Source organism: Mirounga leonina, unplaced genomic scaffold (assembly GCF_011800145.1).
Source record: "Mirounga leonina isolate KUSES-001 unplaced genomic scaffold, KU_Mleo_1.0 Mir_91, whole genome shotgun sequence".
Taxonomy (NCBI): domain Eukaryota; kingdom Metazoa; phylum Chordata; class Mammalia; order Carnivora; family Phocidae; genus Mirounga; species Mirounga leonina.
This window is the reverse complement of record NW_023270839.1, coordinates 27,585,481-27,608,417: the sequence shown is the minus strand read 5'-3', so window position 1 is coordinate 27,608,417 and position 22,937 is coordinate 27,585,481. Positions and strand designations below refer to the sequence as shown.

Below are 22,937 nucleotides of genomic sequence, written 5' to 3'. Positions count from 1 at the left end.
AGCCCTGAAAAAGCTGAAATCCAGAGTGGCGAACTTTGCTAGAGAAATTGCAAATGCACACTGTAGCTGCCATTGTGGATCTAGAAAAGCTAACGGTTTGGGACAGTTAGTGTTGAAGACTGTTATTCACTAAGTCACATGCAAGCTGTTGTGAGATTTAAATTTTTTTTCTCTGGGCAAACTGATGTGGAAAGCTAGAGCATGTGTGGCCTGTTCTTTGGAAGACTTACTAAAAGTATTCTTTACTCTTACCTATTTAGCCTTACCTTTCAAGCATTATGTGTTAACACCAACTTTCAAGAAGGTGTAGAGGTTTGAATAATTCCTTAAAGTTGAACATGAAGATATTTGACCATTATGACTTTTAATTTTTAACTTTTAATTATGATTTTTAGTGTAACAGTGTCTATTAATAGAGATGTTATTATATACCTGTAATAATATTCCTTAGAAATATGATTAGTAAGTTTATTTTAAAAACATTTTGTAGACCTTTTGACCCTCAGTATTATGAAGATGAATTTGAAGATGAGGAAATGCTGGACGAAGAAGGTCGAACCAGGTTAAAATTAAAGGTACTCTTCCAGTCTGTACTCATTTAGTTTTTTCTTTTGTAAAATAAAGCCTGGGATAGTCACTTGAGACTTGAGCTTTTAAAAAAGATTTTTTTATGTTTTTTGTTTTACAAACAAATTGTCTTTTCAGAATATTCATAGGAAGAAAATATATAGCTTTTTCTCTGTAAAAGTAGCATTTTTCCATCTTTTCCACTGTTACACTATTTTGATGCTTTAAACAGATTACTAGCTTCTTCCTTCGGAGTGAGTAGCACTGTGGTTTGGTGTTTACAATGACTACCTCCGTGTGTACTGTGGGTCATGTTCTAGCAACTTCCTGCAAGAGGAAATCCTTCAGGCTCCTTGATCTGTGATAGAAGAATCGTAGACAAAAGGAGAATCTACTCCTAGTGCCTTCCAGTTGCTCTTTTTGACTATTAGGAGAGATTTTTATTGTACTACATTCCTACTAATGTTTCTCTTTGATACCTTATACTAGCTCTCTGTCCGTGAAGGACCTCTAATCTTTAATCAAGGAAGATGTAGGTTAAGCAGATGCTTTAAAGCTGAGTTGTACCAGAGAATGAGAAGCAGTTGAACTCGTGGTATTATAATTGGAGCTATGCTTTTTGAATTCTTAAATCCAAAAGATTTCCTGTAAATACTTCATTTTTTCAGTGGATATTGTATATGGTGTTTGAATGTTAAGAAGTAACAGTCTGGCATTCTTAGAATTCAGGGACTGAATTTTTAGAATAATTCCATCTCTTCAAGTGTGATAGATCTACAAGTATCTAAAGAACCTTATACGAGATGGTTTCTATCCAAAGTGCGTGGGCTTCCAAAGCTTTTCAGTGAAATTTCACTACTCCTTCATCTTCCCCCCCCCCCCCACTACTCCTTCCTCTCATAGACACCAATAACTTGCTCCAGGACACAGAATTAATAGGCGTAGTTCTTAGACTATTATTTATTTTTTGCTGTCCTTTTCCTTGCCTCTTCTCTTTCCCCATTAGCTCACCCGCTTATATTTTTCCTTCAAGCATGTGTATCTATTGATATAGGGTTAACAGTATGAGTTTTTCATGCCTGTTTCAGTGCCTCTGATATTCTGCTTTTCATTATTTCTCATCATTTATATAAATTAATGTGGTAGGGGCGCCTGGGTGGCTCAGTCGTTAAGCGTCTGCCTTCGGCTTAGGCCATGATCCCAGGGTCCTGGGATCGAGCCCCGCATCAGGCTCCCTGCTCTGCGGGAAGCCTGCTTCTCCCTCTCCCACTCCCTCTGCTTGTGTTCCTTCTCTCACTGTCTCTCTCTCTGTCAAATAAATAAATAAAATCTTTAAAAAAAAAAAAATGTGTTCCTCATTTACTCTTTATTGATTTTTGCATTTCTGCTTTACCTTCTATTAGGGTGCAGCAAATATCAATATGTCTATTTTCAGGCCATATAATATCAGACTAGTATAGGCATCAAAGATTAGAAAGATTCTCATTTCTCTCACCAAAACCTTGGTGCTTAGGGGCACCTGGGTGCCTCAGTCGGTTAAGCATCCTGCTCTTGATTTCAGCTCAGGTCATGATCTCAGTGTCCTGGGATTGAGCCCCACATTGGGCTCCCCATTCAGCGGGGAGTCTGCTTGTCTCCCTGTCCATCTGCCCCTCCCCCTGCTCATGTGCTCACTGCCCCCCTTAAATAAATACTCTTTAAAAATATATATATAAACCTTGGTGTTTAGAGTACCAAAGGTCGATGTGTAACAGACTGCTGTTTTTTAAAGCGTTGGTGTGTGATGGAAAATAACCCTGGACGCTTTGTTTCTTGAGTGATGTTCCTGAGACTAGGATGAGCGTTCCTTTTTTTTTTTTTTTTAAGATTTTATTTATTCATTTTTGAGAGCGAGAACACAAGTGGGGAAGGGAGGGGTGGGGGAGAGGGAGAAAGAATCTGAAACAGAGTCCGCACTGAGTGCAGAGCCTGACGTGGGGGCTCAGTCTCACAACTGCAAGATCATGACCTGAGCCAAAACGGAGTCAGATGCTGAACTGACTGTGCCACACAGGTGCCCCTAGGAAGACTGTTCTTAGAGAGTCAGTCGGTGGTGTAATTAATTCTTTGAAGAATAAGGAACTAGGGTGCCTGGCTGGCTCAGTCGGAAGAGTTAAGCGATGCTTGATCTTAAGGTTGTGGGTTTGAGCCCCACGTTGGGTATAGAGAGTACTAAAAAAAAATTTAATTAATTTTAAAAATAAACTATACCTGGTTCCTTATTATTTATGTATCTCTGTAGGTCCTCCATCTTTAAAGCTACTTTACTGTGTCTTTCATCCCAATAGGGTAAGACCTAGCAGTATATCCTGTCCTAGCATTATTATAATTTGAAACATTTTAACCAACTGAGCCACCCAGGCGCCCTAATTTGAAACATTTTATATAATAGCATTTTTCAAAATGGCTTCTCAGTCACTAATGGCCTATATGTGTGTGCATATTTTTTGTGTGAGAGGGAGAGTAGGAATAGTGTAGATTGTTTTTATCCTTTTATTAAGGAAAATTTTAAACACATTACAAATATAGTGAGAACCGTATAATGAACTCTCATGTACCCATCACTCACTGCAGTGGTTATCAGGTTGGACAGTCTTGCTTCATCTATATTCCCTACCACACCTTATCCAGACTTTCGAAACAGTCTCAGATATGATGTCATATTTAATTAATGAATTTGATTTTTTTCATCAGCCGGCTTCATGGTTATTTTTTTTATTTATTTATTTTTTAGTTTATTTTAGTAATCTCTACACCCAATGTGGGGCTCGATCTCACAACCCTGAGATCAAGAATCACATGCTCTTCCAACTGAGCCAGCCAGGCGCCCTCATAGTGTTTGTTTAGTGAGGAGTAAAGAGGAAAGGGGGAAAAACTGGAAGAGAACCATTAGGACCCTGTTGCAAAGACAATCACAGCTAACAGTGGGGATCTAGAAAATCTAAGTGGGAAAGGGAGCCGCTGCTTTTCAGGTTGATGTTTGGGGAATAGGCATAGGGAAGCATGGGCTTAGATCTGTCAGTTTTCAAAATGTTGACTTTGTTGCCATCTTGATTTATATTCTCTTTATCCTTGTGAGTAAATCCTTTTTTAATTTCTTCATTGGCATTTCAGTGGGTTTCCAGGATGCAGCAGTGATAAACTACATGCGTTTAACGTGCTATATTTTCCTGGTAGTCCCATTGAGTTTTGGGTGTTTTTTTTTTGTTTTTTTTTAAAGATTTTATTTATTTATTTGAGAGAGAGAATGAGACAGAGCACAAGATGGGGGAGGGTCAGAGGGAGAAGCAGACTCCCTGCCGAGCAGGGAGCCCGACGCGGGACTCGATGCAGGGACTCCAGGATCATGACCTGAGCCGAAGGCAGTCGCTTAACCAACTGAGCCACCCAGGCGCCCCTGAGTTTTGGGTTTTTTTTTTTTTTTAAGATTTTATTTATTTATTTGACAGAGACACAGCGAGAGAGGGAACACAAGTAGGGGGAGTGGCAGAGGGAGAAGCAGGCTTCCCGCTGAGCAGGGAGCCTGATGCGGGGCTCGATCCCAGGACCCTGGGATCATGACCTGAGCTGAAGGCAGCCGCTAAATGACTGAGCCACCCAGGCACCCCAGTCCCATTGAGTTTTGTTTGTTTTTTAAAGATTTATTATTTTTATTTTTTAACTTTTTAAAAAATTTTGTTTATATGTAGTGCAGTATTAGTTTCTGGAGTAGAAGTCAGTGATTCATCACTTAAGTACAACACCCAGTGCTCATCACAACAAGTGCCCTCTTTAATACCTATCACCCATCTAGTCCATCTCTTACCTCCCTCCCTCCATCAACCCTCAGTTCCCTGTTGTTAAGTCACTTAAGGCTTGTTTCCCTCTCTCATTTTTTTCTTTACCCCCTTCCCATATGCCATCTGTTTTCTTTCTTAAATTCCACATATGAGTGAGATTATATGGTATTTGTCTTTCTCTGACTTAATTCACTTAGCATTATATACTGTAGCTCCATCCATGTCGTTGCAAATGACAAGATTGCATTCTTTTTGATGGCCGAATAATATTCCATCATGTGTATGTGTGTGTATATATACTGCGTCTTTTTTTTTTTTTTTTTAAGATTTTATTTATTTGACAGAGACCGCAAGAGAGGGAACACAAGCAGGGGGAGAGGTAGAGGGAGCAGCAGGCCCCCAGCCGAGCAGGGAGCCAGATGCGGGGCTCGATCCAGGACCCTGGGATCATGACCTGAGCCGAGGGCAGACTCTTAACGACTGAGCCACCCAAGCATCCTGATATACTGCATCTTCTTTATCCATTCATCAGTCAGTGGACATTTGGGTTCTCTCCGTAGTTTGACTGTTGTTGATAATGCTACTATAATTGTCAGGGTGCATGTACCCCTTCGATACCCCTTGTAACCTACTTAGTAGTGCAATTGCTGGATTGTAAGATAGTTCTATTTTTTTTTTTTTTTAAGATTTATTTATTTATTTGAGAGAGCGAGAATGAGAGAGAGTACATGAGAGGGGGGAGGGTCAGAGGGAGAAGCAGGCTCCTCGCCGAGCAGGGAGCCCGATGCGGGACTCAATCCAGGGACTCCAGGATCATGACCTGAGCCGAAGGCAGTTGCTTAACCAACTGAGCCACCCAGGCACCCAGATAGTTCTATTTTTTAACTTTTTTAAGTTAAGAAGTTTTCCAGAGTGGCTGCACATTTGCATCCCCACCAACAGTGTAAGAGGGCTCCCCTTTCTCTATATCCTCGCCAACACCTGTTACTTCCTGTGTTGTTAATTTTAACCATTCTGACAGGTGTGAGATGATACCCCATTGTGGTTTTGATTTGCATTTCACTGATGATGAGTGATGTTGAACATCTTTTCATGTGTCTGTTAGCCATCTGGATGTCTTTTTGGGGAAAGTGTCTATTTATGTCTTCTGCCCATTCCTTAATGGATTATTTGTTTTTTGGATGTTGAATTTGGTAAGTCCTTTATAGATTTTGGATACTGACCCTTTATCAGATAAGTCATTTGCAGTTAGCTTCTCCCATTCTGTAGGCTTCCTATTAGTTTTGTTGATTGTTTCCTTTGCTACGAAGAAACTTTTTATCTTGATGAGGTCCCAGTAGTTCATTTTTGCTTTTGTTTCCCTTGCCTTTGGCAACGTGTCTAATAAGTTGCTGTGGTCGAGATCAAAGGTATTTCTGCCTGTGTTCTCTTCTAGGATTTAGATGGTTTCCTGTCTCACATTTAGGTCTTTTATCCATTTTGAATTTACTTATTTATTTATTTTTTATTCTTATATTAATCCCCATACATTACATCATTAGTTTTAGATGAAGTGTTCCATGATTCATTGTTTGTGCATAACACCCAGTGCTCCATGCAGAATGTGCCCTCCTCAATACCCACCACCAGGCTAACCCATCCTCCCACCCCCCTCCCCTCCAGAACCCTGTTTGTTTTTCAGAGTCCATCGTCTCTCATGGTTGAATTTATTTTTGTGTATGGTATAAGAAAGTGGTCCTGTTTCATTCTTCTGCATGTTGCGGTCCAATTTTCCAAACACCACTTTGTTGAAGAGACTGTCTTTTTTCTATTGGATATTCTTTCCTGTTTGTTGAAGACTAGTTTACCATTTAAAGATTTATTTATTTATTTTAGAGAGAGAGTGATTGGGGGTGGGAAGGAGGAGCAGGGGGTAAAGGAGAGAGAGAGAATCTCAATTAGACTCCCCACCGAGTGTGGAGTCCTAACACGGCGCTTGATCTCAGAACCCTGAGATCATGATCTGGGCTGAAATCAAGAGTCAGATGCTGACTGAGCTGCCCAGACACCCCATTCCCAATGAGTTTTTAATTTCAATAGGTTTTCATTTTAGAAGCTCTTGAATGTTTTCCAGACCTGCCTGGTATTTCCCCCATATGCAATCAAGATAAAGTTAGACTCTAAACCTCCTCAAAGACCTGGGTTTTAAATCTTCCTAGGGTGCTGTATTTTCCTTCCCCATATTTTGGGAGTTTCCCTATTTCCCTGGGCAGAGGCTTTTTGTCCCATATTTATTAGGTTGTTAGCTCTGTGAGAGAACCTGCTTTATAGAGGGAGCCTCAGGTCTAAATTGCTACTTCCTGTGGTCTCAAATCTTATTTCCTGTCCTCATAGCTCTTACTATGAGTTCTTTCTTAACATATCCCAGGGCTACTACGGATTTAGCATTAGCTCAAATGCTCTGGCACTCAGCTTCCTTTGTGATTCCAGCACTAGGAGTTCAGAAGTTAAGCTAACTGTTTTTTCTGTTGTTAATTTATTCAACATTTCTAGATGATTAAAACAAGAGGATTTCAGTGTTGTCTGTTTTTCTGTCACTAAGTGTGTGACAGAAATTCTATGATTATGTGTCTTTTGAGGAGAAAAGAAGCATAAACTACAGCATTCTAAGGCACTTGTGTTTTGAACCAGGTAGAAAATACGATAAGATGGAGGATACGCCGGGATGAGGAAGGAAATGAAATCAAAGAAAGCAATGCTCGGATTGTCAAGTGGTCAGATGGGAGGTAAGCCCAAAATGCCTTGAAGAGCATTGAAATACCTAGAATGTGGCTAGGAGGGGTCAGACTTTAGAAGAAAACCTTGTTTGGGGGATACGTCTTATTAAAGTGTTTCCATTGCTTGGTCTCTGACATTGCACAGAAGACCTGAGAGAAGTAGATAGGTAGTTGAGGGTCGGACAGGCTGGTGAAAGGCATTAGAATTAGGCCGAAAATGTGATCATTCTGTCCTGCCACAGCATAGTAGTTTGGAAATGTTAGACCAGCTCCCCTCCTCATCGCACACTGCTCACTCTCAGGTGACAAGTTAGAAAAAGTACCTTTCACTGGGAAAGTGGTAGAGAATGAGTACCCATCAGAGCACGCTTTCCTTCTCAACATGCTTTGTTTGCATCCCCCCCGCTTTGTTACTCTGTGTAGGTGGTTTCTCACATCATGCCACCTTTTTTCTTCCCTTCTGAACTCTGTGTAAGGAGAGAAAGTAGCAGTTGAATCACAATTTAAGTAAAGTGAAATGATAGAATGAAAGCTTTATAACTTTAACATGTGAAGTGTTCCTTCTTTTCAGCATGTCTCTGCATTTAGGCAACGAAGTGTTTGATGTTTACAAAGCTCCACTACAGGGAGATCACAACCATCTTTTTATAAGACAAGGTACTGGTCTACAGGGACAAGCCGTTTTTAAAACCAAACTCACATTCAGGTAACTATTATCAACTACTATTTTTACAGTAAAAGCAGTGAATATAGATATCGTCCAAAATACTTGACTCCTGACTGACATAACCTTCTGTATAGTTCACCAAAGACCAAGGTATGGTTCTCAGCTCTGAAGGTTCAAAGGCTGTTGTGTCATGTGCACTAAAAATTGCTGTTTCACAGGGAAACCGGGTCATGATGGTCAAACTTACAAGAGACTGTTACGTAAGCCACAGTGTTAATTTATTAATTCCAGGGAGTACTATAACTGCCAGGGGGCCTAGAACATTTGCTGGTCAGTGTGTCTTTTTGTTTGTTTGTTTTAATAAGATTGATCTGGAAGACTAACTGAGAACGAGGTTGGTAGTGTGCATGCAATCAGAGGAAAGGCAATGAGTTGGGTGCGAAGGCTGGGGTCATCCCCTTCTTGAGGCTGCTGCACCCAGTACCTCTCCAGGTTTGTGTCCCCCAAGCAGCCCAGGACACTCAGGTCAGCTGGTGAGAGCATTCCCCATCTTTAGACTGGTAGGCACTACTCTGAAATGTTTGTATTTTTCCTTTCTTGATTCGAAGCAGATCATCCTCCTTGGGTAATGTTTATCTTTAAAGAGGGCACAATGATCTTGGTTATGACTTAGCTTTTTGAGAATTGTAATGGTCAGAAGTAGAGGCTTCAGAATCAGATAGACATGTATTTCTGTCTCATTTCCCTTTGTGTGACCCTGTGCAACTTTCTCAACCTCTCTGCCTCCCACTTCCCTGATACATAAAATTTAATAATTACAGAGTAGCTGTGACCGGGAAGTCATTTAACCTGTAGAACACAAAGCACGTTGCTTGGCACTTAGTTTTCAGGAAATGCTCCTCGAATCTATGTATTTACTGATTCTGGAGGGTGATTGTGCCTTGCAAAGACTTTTTTACTCGAGCTTTTGTTTTTTTACTTTACTTGTAAGATAAGAATGTTTCAGTGAGCCACAGAGTGAAGTTTGGAATCCCTCACCTAGTATATGTAGTTGAGTGTTCCTGCCTATTTTTTTCTAGAGAATAGGAAATGGTCTCTGGTAGCTTGTTTTTGTGATGTTGATGATATGACTGGTTCACAGATATATGTGGTAAACAGGCATTTTTATTCATTTCCTGCAGACCTCACTCTACAGACAGTGCCACACATAGAAAGATGACCCTGTCACTTGCAGATAGATGCTCAAAGACACAGAAGATTAGAATCTTACCAATGGCTGGTCGTGATCCTGAGTGCCAGCGCACTGAAATGATTAAGGTACGTTGGCTAAGCTTTATCCTGGGACTTTTGGTATAGGCATACCTCAGAGAAACTGTTGGTTTGGTTCCAGACCTCTGCAATAAAGTGAATTTCACAGTAAAGTGAATCAAATGATTTTTTTGTTGTTTCCCAGTACATATAAAAGTTATGTTTACACCATAGTGTGCAATAGCATTATGTCTAAAAAAAGTACATACCTTAGTTTAAAACTCTTTTTGCTAACCATCATCTGACCTTTTCAGCAAGTCATAATCGCTCATCAGAGATCACCATAACAAATAGAATGAAAAAGTTTGAAATACTGTAAGAATTTACCAAAATATGATACAGAAACACAGTGAGCAAATGATGCTGGAAAAATTATGCCTATGGACTTGCATGGCTCAGGGTTGCCACAAACCTTCAATTTGTAAAAAAACAAAACAGAACAAAACACAGTATCTGCAGAGTACAATAAAATGAGGTATAGCTGTATGTTAAGAATAGCATTTCCCAAAACTTTCTCATCTCTTACTGACGCACCTTTTCTCTCACGTGCCGGCATGAACAGGGAGCTGGATCCATTCCCGAAGCATTTGCCAGACAAGAGTGATGTGGCGGTGGTCACAAAACAGACGCAAGGGCCTGGGTTTTTCTCACCAGGTCCTGACGGTTCAGGAACAGACTGGGGGACTGAAGGGATCTGAACTTTGGTATAGAATTTCAAAGATGATTCAGTGAGCTCTGTCTGGCTTAGAATCTGTGTTAAAAATTCATGGAAATGCTAGAGATGTAGTCTGAAATAGAATAAAAATAAACGGGAAGTTTGGGAACATGCCTGAGGAGAATGGAGTGAAGATCCGTTTATAATGTCCTACCTGTTAGAGTTGCCACACTGCCAGGGAGGCACAAATGTATTCTGGGGCGTAGTCCCTCAGTGATGGGGGGGTTGTCGACACCATTGTCCTTTGGTGCGGCACTTGCTTTAAGAAGCTGAATGCAGCCAAATAGTTTCATTCTCTGATACCTGCTAGATTTCACGCGTTGCCCTGCCTGCTTCATGGGACTCCGTTCCCTAGGGCACCAGGGCACAGTGAGGCGAAGACGCTCTGGTTGCCTCCGGGCCTTTCTTACCGATCTCACTGTCAGACTCTGCTGATGGTCTGGCCCTGGCCCCCTGCTTTCTCTTCTCCTATTTCATTCATGGAAGCAGGTTAACTAAACCGGATTCATAGTAGTGCCTAGCCCAGTGGTGTGTAGGTGCATTGGCTTTGGAGCCTGACTTCTTGCTCCATTTCCCTGCCTTTTCTCCTCAAGCCAAGGTAGCTACAGGAACCTTCAGACTCTGGTCTCAGCATTATTGGAAGAGCCCTCTGGACCACCCTAAAAGCTCCCCCAAGCCCTCCTCCACTTCCCCAGTTTCCATGGAAATGCATAAGGAATGAGCTAGTTTGTTCTTAATCCCAGTTGTACCAACAGTTACTTTTACTCTGTACTCCGTACAACCTTAATGAAAAATTTGCTGCATAGAATGTCAAGCAACGGAGCTGTGTGCAGTAATAGAGAGCAATTAAATGAGGAATTCAAAGAAATGCCATACTATCCCTGTCCTCTCATATTCTGTCTCTACCTTGTGAACACCAGTGTGTGGATTGGCAGGCAGAGGAAGGGCGTGACTGTTCTGCTCTGGGGCTCAGGGAACCTCCCCTACCAGCGCCTCCCCATCCTGTCATCGGGAGCTCTGGGGAAGCTCTCTGGGGGGAGGGGCCCAGATAGGAACCTCTGGGCACCACTATAGTTCGGTGGAACCCGAGCAAGCCGGGTGTCTGTCTCAGGGCTTAGCAGACACAGCCTCCCTCAGGTGTCCACCGGGCATGGCCGAGGTTCCTCAGGCTGGTTGCTGCTCTCTGGGCTCTGGCTGGCCGCACGGGGGACGGCCACATGCAGCTCCCAAGGCCATGTCTGTGTCCGTTCTGATGGGGCGGTTGGCGCGAGGGAGTCTTCTGCCCCTTCACCCTGTGTTGCCTTCACGCCTTAGGACTAAACTGCACAAAGTGATCGCTGTGTGTGATAACAGGTGTAAAATGGAGAGAACTGCAGAAATAGGTTTATCCTGGGCTGGGCATTTATATGTTCTTTATAGTAAAAGTAGTTTAAGTGGGCAGTAAACTAGTTCATTTTTTAAAGTTCAGTATTTTATTTGCTTCTTTACAGAAAGAAGAAGAACGTTTGAGGGCTTCTATTCGTAGGGAATCTCAGCAGCGCCGAATGAGAGAGAAACAGCACCAGCGGGGGCTGAGTGCTAGTTACCTAGAACCTGATCGCTATGATGAGGAGGAAGAAGGCGAGGAGTCCATAAGCTTGGCTGCCATTAAAAACCGATACAAAGGGGGCATTCGAGGTGAGTGTGCAGAAGTTAAATTTCAGAATTTTGGGGTTCAGGAATTTATCTTTGCATTTGGCCTACTCTGAATGCCCAGTCACTGGATATTTTATTTTTTTTTAGAGAGAGCAGGGTGGGGGGGAGGAGGAGAGAGAGAGAGAGAGAGAGAGAGCATCCTAACCAGGCTCCACACCCAGCACAGAGCCTGACCTGGGGCTTGATTTCACAACCGAGATCACGACCTGAGCCAAAATCAAGAGTTGGACACTTAACCAACTGAGCCACCCAGGTGCCCATGGACTTTTTATTTTTGAGGAACCAGTGTTAATGAGTGATATATTTCAAGGGCTACTGAACTAGACATTGCAGAAGGGTGGGAACTGCTGTCTTGTTCTTATTGAGGGAACAGAGACTTTGAGAGGTTTAGTAACTTGCCCAAAGATGCATAGTTGGTAAGCGGACAGTTCTTGAAACAGGGTCATCTGACTTCTGAGGCATCTGTCTCAACCGCAGGACTATATCCAGGGATTTCCCCACAGCCCGCAGACTAAACCTGAGGTAGAAGACTGGCCTGGTCCCTGACCTGACCCTGCCTGCTCTCAGTTCTGCCACTCTTTAGTTGTATGACTTTTGGAAAGTTATAATACCTACCTTCTGTTACTCCATCAGAAAAAAAAAAACCAACCTATTAATATTGATAGTACTTACAAAGTGAGGTTGTTTTGAGAATTAAATGACATAATACACGTAAAGTACTTTGCCAGGTACCTGGCACATACGAGTACTAAATAAACGTAACCTAAAACCATTGTTACTATTCTTACCAGTCATCAGCTTCAGGCAAGTGACTTCATATCTCTGAATATTGTGTTCCCCATCTGTGAAATGAACTTCCAGTCCTCTCTAGATGAACCTGATAGAGCTTTGGGAAGCACTGCACAGTACATGTAAGGTATACCACGGGGGACCATGCATCCTAGTTTTGTCCCCATCGAGTGACAGATTTTAAGAACACTCAAGTTTCCCCTCTCTACCATCCTATAAAACTCCTTTCTCGTTTCCTTGCGGTGACTGCATTTGTTCTCATGAGCTCTTACACCCTTCTTGCCTGTTGTTTATTTTGGCACGACAGTACAGAGACTTTTTTTTTAGTGCTAATTTCCCACAGAAAAGATTAATTGTGGAAATAAACCACATAAAAACTAAATAAAAACAAAAAAATTGAGGCTGCTTTTAGGGAGAGAGATATATAATATTCAGTTCACCAGAGATTAAGAACCTGACAAGTTCGGTTCCAGGGAAGACGCTGGGTTCTCTTGTGAAAGGGTTGGTCTAAAGTCAGCTGTTCTTGGTTCCATCCTGAGTTTCACCTTGGCTGGGGCATCAGAGCAGAATGTTACTCATCTCCATCTCCTTTTGAAAGGTCTGTGTGGCAACAAATGGTCTTTACGGGACCGGGAAGCCACCACTTGCTTTTATCTTCAAAGCTTATTTTGGAATTAACAGTTACCCCCATGAAAGAATGACTCGGGTGTCAGTAGCTTGTTCTGGAAGAGTAGTGGTGTTTGTGTCTTTAGTGACCTTGCACACAGCCTTTTTAATACTTAAAACTGGTCGGATGAACCATTCTTGTATTTTGAGAGGATAAGTGCTTCACTTCAACATATTAAATCTTATATTTATTTTTAAATAAAAAATTTTTTAATGATTTGTTTATTCTGGAAAAAATGTACAGAAGGAACTAAAGATATTCATCAGAAGAAAAATCCAGAAATGAACAGATCACCGTCTTTGAAAGTTACTCACAAATCATTCCTTTGCTTTCAGAGGAACGAGCCAGAATCTATTCGTCAGACAGTGATGAGGGATCAGAAGAAGATAAGGCTCAAAGATTACTCAAAGCGAAGAAACTGACCAGTGATGAGGTAAAACCAAATGTATTCAGTGCTAGGAGTTTACCCTATGTCCTCGAGTCCGCTCCCAGCCCAGGAGCACAGACAGATGTCTGTAGGCTTCACTGGAGGTCAGTGAGGTAAATGCAGTGACAGGAGCGGGAGCGGCCAGAGGAGGGTCTGACCCCTGTGCCCCGGCGGGTGTTGGAAGGCTGCTCAGAGGAGACCTCTCGCTGGGTGTGGAAGAAAGTGTTAGCTTGCAGGGCACACGGGCCTGGAGGGCGTCCAAGGAGGATGGAAACGCCTGTGAGAAAACGTGCGGGGTCCTGCGCTACCAAGGCTTGACTAGAAACTGGAAATCATTCAGCGTGGGTAGATCAGGGGGTTTATGTCTTCTTTCTTTCCTTTTTGTTTATTTTCAATATATTTTTTTAAATTATAGAAATAATTCTTATGGTAGAAAAACTGTTTTTTTCCCTTTAGATGAAATAGTATTTGAATAGTATTGAATAATTCAATAAATTAAAAGTTTCTATCAAAATAATAAATTATTTCAAAGTAATTTAAAGGTATTTTAACTTATATTTTTAACAGTATCCTTTCCAAATGATAAGAGTACTGGTGCTGAGAAATTTTAAGTCTTTTTTTTTTTTTTTTTGAGATGTAACTGACATGCAACGTTAGTTTAAGGTGTACAATATAATGATTGAATCAGTAATTGTATATATTGCATAATAATCACCACAGTTAGTCTAGGTAACATTCACCACACATAGGTACAAACTTTTTTTCTTGTGGTAAGAAATTTTAAGGTCCCTTTAAGGTCTAATAGGCTATTAGCAATTTTCAAATATTCAATACTGTATTTTTAACTATAGTCACCATGCTGTACCTTACATCCCCAGGATTTCTTTTAGTTGAGTCTTTTTAGATATTTTTTTATCTTTGGTGTTCTGGAATTGTACTGTGATATCTCTTTGGTATTACCTTTTATTTTTCTGATTGGGATTTGTTCCTAAATGTGAATTCATCATCAGTTCTGAAAATTTCTCAGTCAATTTTTCAGATATTACTTCTGTACCATTCTGTCTTTATGAAACTGATTAAATGCATGTTTCCTTCTCTGTCCTTTACAACTCTCATATTTCCCTTGTCTTTGTCTCTGCATTCTATGATATTTCTTTAGAGCCTTCTTCTAGTTCACTGCCCCTTTCTTTCAGCTGTGTCTCATGTTGTTAATCTGTCATTGAATTTTTATTTTAATTGTTCTAGTTTTCATCTGTAGAGGTTTAGTTTCTCAAATTGGCCATTTAAAAAATGTTTAGTAGTAGTTTCTTTTTCAAATTGGTCATTTTAAAAACTCCTTCCCCTAACTCATATTTCCAGTTTCTCCTTTTTATGTCTTTAAATGTTTTAAACCTATATATATGTGGTCTTTTATGTCTGATAATCTGAAATCTTTACATGTGTGATTTTATTGCCCATTTACTAGCTCTGTTTCTTGATGACTTATTTCTCTGTGTGTCCTGAGATTAAATGATTGATTTACTTAGCTCAGATTAATGGGAATTTTTGAGGTGTCTAGATTGTTGGGTTCCTATAAAGGTGATTTATATTTGCCTCTGCCAGGTGCATTGGGTATCAGCCACCTAGGATCACTTTATTTTATTTATTTATTTATTTATTTATTTATTTATTTATTTTTATGTATTTATGTATTTATGTATTTATTTATTTATGAGAGGGAAGGGAGAGTGCTGGGGGGGGTGGGGTGGAGAGAATCTCAGGCAGGCTCCATACCCTGTGTGGAGCCCAAGGCAGGGCTTGATCCCACAATCCTGAGATCATGACCTAAGCCGAAATCAAGAGTCAGATGCTTAACCGAATGAGCCACCCAGGTGCCCCAGCCACCTGGAATCATTTTAAAGTATACTCTAGGAATGAGGTCTTTTTAGATTACCTGGAAGAAAGAGTTCTGACTTGATGTTATGAGTTTTCCTAGAATTAATTAATTTTTTCTGTTTTATAATGATGACTGATACTCTGTGATGCAGTCAGTAGCTTTAACTCTCATTGTCTGAAAGCAGCTTTCTCGTACTACTTGGTTCTAGGTTTTTTTTCCTCCAAAATCTTATTCATTCTTTGAAGAATTCAATTACATACAAGCTTATATATGTGAGAAAGTCAAGAATGCCAACTTTTTGTTTTAAGTTGAAATATAGTTGACACACCATGTTATATTAGTTTCAAGTGTATAATGTAGTGATTCAGTAACTCTATATATTATGCTTGGCTCATACACACTTGCTCATGGCAAATGACAGCTCACTAGCTTGCCAACCTTTTTTTTTTTTTTTAAGATTTTATTTATTTATTTGTCAGGGGGAGAGAGCACAAGCAGGGGGAGTGGCAGGCAGAGGGAGAAACAGGCTCCCTGGGGAGCCCAATACACGGGACTCGATCCCAGGACCCTGGGATCATGACCTGAGCCAAAGACAGACGCCTAACTGACTGAGCCACCCAGCATCCCTGCCAACCGTTTTTTTAAATAAAGTTTTGTTAGAAACCAGGCATGCTTATTCATTTACGTATTGCCTGTGAATGTTTTTTTGCTACAGTGGCAGAGTGGAGTAGTTACGACAGAAACCGTGTGTCTTACCAAAGCCTAAGATGTTTATTATTTGGCCCTTTTACCAGAAAAATTCCCTGACCACTGCCTCACAGAAGCGGGCCTGGGCTTATTTCTGGTTTGCCTTTATACTAAAGATGTAGTCCTTTGGGGTCTGCTATTAATCTGCTCCAGTTGGCCTTTGTCCCCTGTCCTCAGCAACCGCGGAGCATACAAACCAAAGCTAATGTTCACAGTTTGGTGAAGGTCTTCAGGGAGAAAGCGTGCCTTAGTGCTCTACTTATCTCTTGGTTTCACTTAAGTTTTGGCCTCTGATTATGCCTTATTTTCTTGCGATCACACTGTTTTGTTTATATTTTCCCATTATTGTTAGGTATTTTCCATGGCAGGGAGGGATTTTTTGTCATATTGAAGGAAATTGATGATGTGTTTCTGTTATCCATGGTTTTAATGTATTTTGATCATTTTGGTTTTCTGTGAACTATAAACTTCCGTGAGGCTCCTATGTGAAGCAGAATTCTGTGTTGCATTATTGTTAATCACAACATTTAATGTTTCCCAGTCATTGTTGGAAGTGGCATGCTATGGAAGATAACTGGACAGAAATTATCAAATTATTCTGCAATGTATTTGTTTTAAATTAGATAGGAAACACCTTAATGATGATTTTATAGTATGTGGCACTGTTGGCAAACGGGAATCCTCATTAAGCAGATGCTATTTTATTTCTTGGCAAGCAGAAACTGTGAATGAAAATTGAGATTTGCCATGGAACTTCTGTTTATCTCTAGTATTCTCAGAAGTGAGATTTTTAAATGTGATCCATCCAGTAGCCTCCTTCTAGGCTGGGAAGACCTGTAACTGCCTAACTTACAAATGCCTCTTGTGAATGCCTCCTAACTGTCTATTATGGGAACTACCCTCTTCCTCACCCTAATACTCTGCTAGGGCTTCCTGTACCCTTCCCTTCCCCTTTCATGACAACAGAAAAATCTTCTGCCTGGACCTCCCATCCCCTGGCCACTTTCTCCTCACTACTCAAGTCCTGGCTGTGGGTTACAGTGGGAGAGAGAAGGTAAGGTGTCAGACCTGCACTAGGTCCCTCTCGCTGTTTGTGCACTAAGCCCCGTACAGACGCCATGAGCCTGGGTGAGATGCAGCAGAGCTTGCAAATTCTAAGTTCCCAGAGAACCACCATTATCAGCAGAGCTTTCTGTGATATGGGGGGAAAGGGCATGAGTCTGGATTATAGTGAACTGGATTATTGAATCTTGGCCACTCGTATGGCCTTGATCAAGTCATCTCATTTCTGCATCTGTTTCCTCATCTCTTCAATGGCATTTATGCTTGCTGCTTGCAAAGTTGTTGCATGATAATAACAGATTCGGAAGTGGGTAGCACGGTAACATGTAGTATCTGAACAGGAAATGCTAGTTTCCCTTCCCCAACAGGGTCTAAGTTACAAAAAAGGAGAAAAGTAGCTTTTTTATCATCTTTTATTTTTGTAAGCAGTAAACAACTTTAGAAAACCTATATAACTTGGAAGGTAGAAAAATGGGTAAGAGGAGAAACTGTGGAAAAAGGAAAGACCCAAGTAGAAGAAACATGAAGACAACGGAAAGGAAAGGATCATGACCAGTCCCCAGCTTTCTTAGATGGAGCAGGTGACCTGCTGAGAAGGATTACTTAGAAGGTAGTACCCAGTGGTCTGGTTCCTCTCCCAGCTCTCCCTCATGGAGCCTCCATTCCCCACCTTGGCAACCCTGCCTTACCTGTTAGAGGTCCTTACTCTCTGTTTATGGGACCATAGGTGACTTGGAACTAGCATAGCCCCAGCTTGCCCTCTAGTATAGGATTTCCCATGATAGGGATTCTGAATATATTTCCCTGGAAGCCTTTGACATTCTTGGTGTTGGTCTCTCATACTTTAAGACACTCCTGTTTATATATATATTCTTAGGTATGTTTTGTGTTAAATAAACTCTGGGAGATGGCTTATTAGTATGAGAAAAATCAGTTAGTTTTAAAAACAATTACAATTAGTTACCATTAGTTTTAAATTGTTGGAAGATAATTCCTTCAAAACTGTGCTGCCATTCCTTTATATGGACTTGCATTCATGGTTATGTTAGCAAACTTCAGTCTAATAAGAGGAATATTTCTGTCATTTGTTGCATTTATACATGGCACTGAGATTTATTCCAGCTCAGTTCAGTAGAGTAGAACCCCACGTTTTTACTTGCACAATATGAGGTCTCCTGAAGGATGCCATTCACTAAGTCCTGCATTCCTTTGCTGTGCTTTACTGTGCTTGCCTGTAGCTGCTGGGGAAATCAGTCCTGGCAGGATTTCCCAAGCAGAATTCTGGAGCGTTTTACCCCAGACAGTGGATTAGGATTGGTGCCAATTAGACTTGTTTGGAGAGCCCTGATCGTCTCCAATCTGCTGGGCCCTGTCCTGCATCCTTGAGGACAGGCTCTACCACCTTTTACTTACTTATTTATTTTAAAGTTTTTATTTGAATTCCAGTTTATTAACATACAGTGTAGTATTAGTTTCAGATAATTTAATGATTCAGTACTTCCATACAACACTGTTCTCATCACCAGTGCCCTCCTTCATCCCCATCACCTATGTCACCCATCCCCCTGTCCCCCTCCCCTCTGGTAACCATCAGTTTGTTGTCTGTAGTTAAGAGTCTCTTTCTTGGTTTCAGGCTCTACCACCTTTGGGAAGTACCATGCCAGTTCTTTAGTTCACTCAAACTAAACTCCTTAGAGAATTTTAGAAATGAAGATGTTTAGAGCTGAAGAAAAAACTGAGGTTTATGTAGGGAAGGTTGCCACAAGCGGGCTTGCATGTAAAGTGTTTAAAATAAGACTTTCAGTTGAAAATAAATGAAAAGACCAATGGTAGGATTGAATGTCCTCTTTGCCTTTGCTGATGTTGGGTTGGGAGAGAAGGGAAGTTATCTTGGTTTGCTCCAGGCTATAGAAGTAGAAACCAGCGAGCTAGTCACACCCTGAAGGCGGGATCCATATTCCCGCTTTGCTGTTTGGATAACTTTACCGTTGCTGGCTAGGAAGTAAGTGCAGGAGGACTTCTGGATCTCTTTCTGGATTCATAACCTTCTCCTTTGAATTCTCCTATGGCACTTCAGGTCTGTGGGGTTGCGTTTGGGATAAGGCGGCAGGAAGCAAGTGTGGGATGGTATCTTGCTCCTCAAAGAGCCAGTCATAGGGACCATCAGAAAAAGTAGATGATAGGCCAGCTTGTACATCCAGAAGCATTCTCGGGTCATAGCGAGAGCTGCCCGGCCTTCCCCAATTTCAGCCTTCAGACTATCCACCCTGTTTAATTTTTGGTGAGGAAGCCAGTGAAGGCAATTCTGCAGTGTCATATTTTATATCAATTCATTTTAGTCAATATTTGATATTATTTAGGTGTTGATATATTGAGTTCTATCTGTAAAAATTCAAAACTGAATTGTTTCTATCAGAACATCGTACATGATTTTAAGTAATGCAGACTTGTGAAATAAACCTTTAACTTCTTCAAATATTTTTAAAACCTTTATGATGTGAGTTTTTAGTATATCCAAAATAGGAAATCATTATTTTAAAAAATTAATGGTCTTTAAAATACTGAATGTTATTATTTTTTTAAGATTTTATTAGAGAGCGCACGAGCAGGGAGGAGGGGCAGAGGGAGAAGCAGACTCCCCACTGAGCAGGGAGCCCGATGTGGGGCTCGATCCCAGGACCCTGCGATCATGATCTGAGCCGAAGGCAGACCCTTAACCAACTGAGCCATCAGGGTGCCCCTAAAATACTGAATTTTAGATAAGAGGTGAAATGCTGAGGAAGCAGAGGAAAAGTTTAATCAGTCACCTGATCACAGTAAAAATATTCAACAGGATCAGTGGTTATAACAGGCAGACTTCTTTGGAGAGCCCTGACCCTTCCCAGGGCAGACCTAGTTTCCAGTTCCCTTCTCCATGTACAAGGTCTCCCTTCCAAGAGATTGCTTATAATTTCCTAGCTCTTCCTTGCAGTCCTGAAGTTGGGTTGTTTTATAGTTAGTTTATAATTAGCTCTAGATAGTTGTCATTTTTTAATGCTTCTAGTACTTGTAGATTTGGAAACTAGCACTGGTTTTATTCATTTGGTGAATGTTCTTATTTTAAAAATTATTTGATTTTGTGTTTTCAGAGGATCATTCAGCTCAGAGCTACTTTTGATAAACCTTCCTAGAAATATTTCCTATTGACTTTCAGATTTTTAAAAATTTTATTTGTCTAGGAAGGGGAACCCTCTGGAAAGAGAAAAGCAGATGATGATGATAAAGCAAGTAAAAAGCATAAGAAGTACGTGATCAGTGATGAAGAGGAAGAAGATGATGATTGAAGCACAATGTGAAAACAGTTTATGTATTTTTTGTACAGTTTATTAAATACGATGTAAACATGAGTTATTTTGATTGAAATGAATTGATTTGCTTTTGTGTAATTTTAATTGTAATAAAAAAATTTTTAAAGCAAGTCTCTGTTCAGGAAATCTACTTTACCTAAAGCAAGTTGATTCTGTATAAATAGCTTCACAGGAAGTCTTAGGTTTCATTGAATTCATGCTGCTCTGCCCCTCCCCTGCCCCCCACAAAGAAGCCTCCTAGTCGGGGCCAGGGGAACCAAGTGAGGCATTCCTCTGGGGTGCAGAGTTTAAGGGGCCCAAAAAGAGCTTCTGTACTTATTTCAGTTTGCTATAAGACAGTACCACAAACTGGGTAGGTTAAAACTGCAGAAATGTATTCTCACAGTTCTGGAGCCTAGAAATCCTGAATCATAGTATTGTCAGGGCCAGGCTCCCTCTGAAAGCTCTAGAGAAGAATCCTGCCTTGCCTTGTCTGAGCTTCTAGGGGCTCCTGGCAGTCCTTGGCTTTTGGCAACAGAACTCCAGTCTTTCCTTGGTCTTCACATGGCTCATTTCCTTTTGTTTGCTTTGTGTCTCTCTATGTCTCCAGGTCTTCCTCTCCTTATGAGGACACCAATCAGTGGGTTTAAGACCAACCCTAATTCAGTAGACTTCATCTTAACTAATTATATCTGCAAAGACCCTACTGCCAAATAAAGTCACATTCTGAAGTTCTGGGTGTATATGAACCTTGTGTGAGAGGGTCCCTATTCAGTCCATTATAGTAATCAAGATAAATGGTATTGTGATACGACATTTAAAAAAATTGGAACTAATGCAAAAATCCATGATGAACAAAATGTCAGGATTTTACGTAAACAGGATCTGATGGCTGGAATTAGGGTAAGGCAAGTGAGGAGAGTTGCACAAGTACAGAGCTGGATGGATCCTTGCTTTTCTTAAAATTTTGATGTTTTGTTCATGGGTTTTTCACATGAAGTTTTAAAAAACATTGTATTGGGGCACCGGGGTGGCTCAGTCGGTTAAGCGGCAAACTCTGGATTTCTGCTCAGGTGATGATATCAGGGTGGTGAGATTGAGCCCTTCATCGGCCTCTGTGCTCAGCAGGGAGTTGGAGCCTGCTTGAGATTCTCTCCCTCTCCTTCTGCCCCTCTCCCTGCTTGTGTGTGCACTCTCTCTAAAATAAATAAATATATTTTTAAAAAAATAAAAAACATTGTATTGCAGTATCATTGTCTTGATCACAGAGATTTGGGTACCCCTTATATTTTTCACTCAAGGTGAGTGTCTCACTTTTGCATCCCAGTCCTGGCCCTACTTTCTCACAGCATAATGGCTGGGATCCAAAGATGAGCACCCTAAGAAAGGGAGTCAGGTAAAAGCTATATTACCTTTTTGAGGTTTTATGGTTAGCATGGAAAGTCACATCAAAATCCAACACCTGTTCATTAAAAGTGAGTCACTAATGTGTACCTGTATTCAAAGGGAGGGAAATTTGACTCCTCTTGATGGTTGGGATGGCAAAGAAGTTGCAGGTATGTTTTATTATTTCATTTTATTTTTTTTAAAGGATTTCTTTATTTGGGATTGGGGATCGTGCGCTCACAAGTGGCGGGGAGGGGCAGAGGGAGAGTATATCTAGCAGACTACCTGCTGAGCGTGGAGCCTGACTCCAGGGGCTTGACTCGGGGCTTGATCTCACAACCCTGAGATCATGACCTGAGCCGAAACGAAGAGTCAGACATGTAACTGACAGCCACCCAGGCGCCCCTGCAGGTATGTTTTAAATTTACCACACACATTTACCATTTGTCTTTTCTGTGGTGTTCTACATATACTAATCTTTCCCTTATGAATGGATTCTACCCTACTTTCTTTCTAATGCTGTTGGTACAGTCTGGGAGTGCTGGCTGTGGGAGACTTACCTGAAACCTAACTATAGAGAAAGAAAAGTGACATTGAAAAAGAAGGTCCTAAATCACCAATGTCCCTTTGCTTTTTTTTTTTTTTAATGTGCCACTTCCCTAACACCAAAACCTTTAGTCTCTTGCGGTTTCTTGGCTTATCAAATTGTTGAAACTCCTATGCCTGGCTTTTAAGAGCCTTCGTGCTGGCTGTCCTTTTTAAGGTAATATACTTTGTTTCTGTTTTTTTAACTAGTAGACACGTGTATCCACAATTAAGCTCTTATCCTTTCATCTCCAAACCCACCCTTTTATACCAAGCTCAGTGATGCTGGGGCCAAGATTCTGCAAGCACATTTCATCTTTGCCAGCTGCCCCCTGTTAGGGGGCGCTGGAGGGAGACTGGAAGACTGAATAACAAAGAAGAGATTGCTCCTTCCTGTTTATTCATGGAACTTTCTGGAAGCTTCCTGTCAACTTGCAGTTTTTCTAAGGGGGTCCACAAACACCTTCACCTCAGCAGAGGCGGTTCCTTCCTGCAGCAGCTCATCCAATTTGCAGCTTTACCAAAGCTTGGAGAGTCAGCTTCATT

The 22,937-nt window shown here is 41.0% G+C and overlaps 1 protein-coding gene across 2 annotated transcripts in view; it reads left to right on the top strand.

Annotated features, from left to right (window-relative positions):
- Window positions 1-20,551, top strand: part of LEO1 (LEO1 homolog, Paf1/RNA polymerase II complex component) — a 38,184-nt gene extending 17,633 nt beyond the window's left edge. For both annotated transcript variants that reach the window (XM_034994387.1, XM_034994388.1), the window contains exons 6-12: window positions 491-575; window positions 7,056-7,150; window positions 7,713-7,847; window positions 8,990-9,125; window positions 11,322-11,508; window positions 13,318-13,415; window positions 20,313-20,551. In XM_034994387.1, coding sequence (XP_034850278.1) covers window positions 491-575; window positions 7,056-7,150; window positions 7,713-7,847; window positions 8,990-9,125; window positions 11,322-11,508; window positions 13,318-13,415; window positions 20,313-20,417 — 841 coding nt within the window. In that variant the 3' untranslated portion in view covers window positions 20,418-20,551. The remainder of the gene's footprint in view (window positions 1-490; window positions 576-7,055; window positions 7,151-7,712; window positions 7,848-8,989; window positions 9,126-11,321; window positions 11,509-13,317; window positions 13,416-20,312) is intronic.
- Window positions 20,552-22,937: the final 2,386 nt, after the last annotated feature.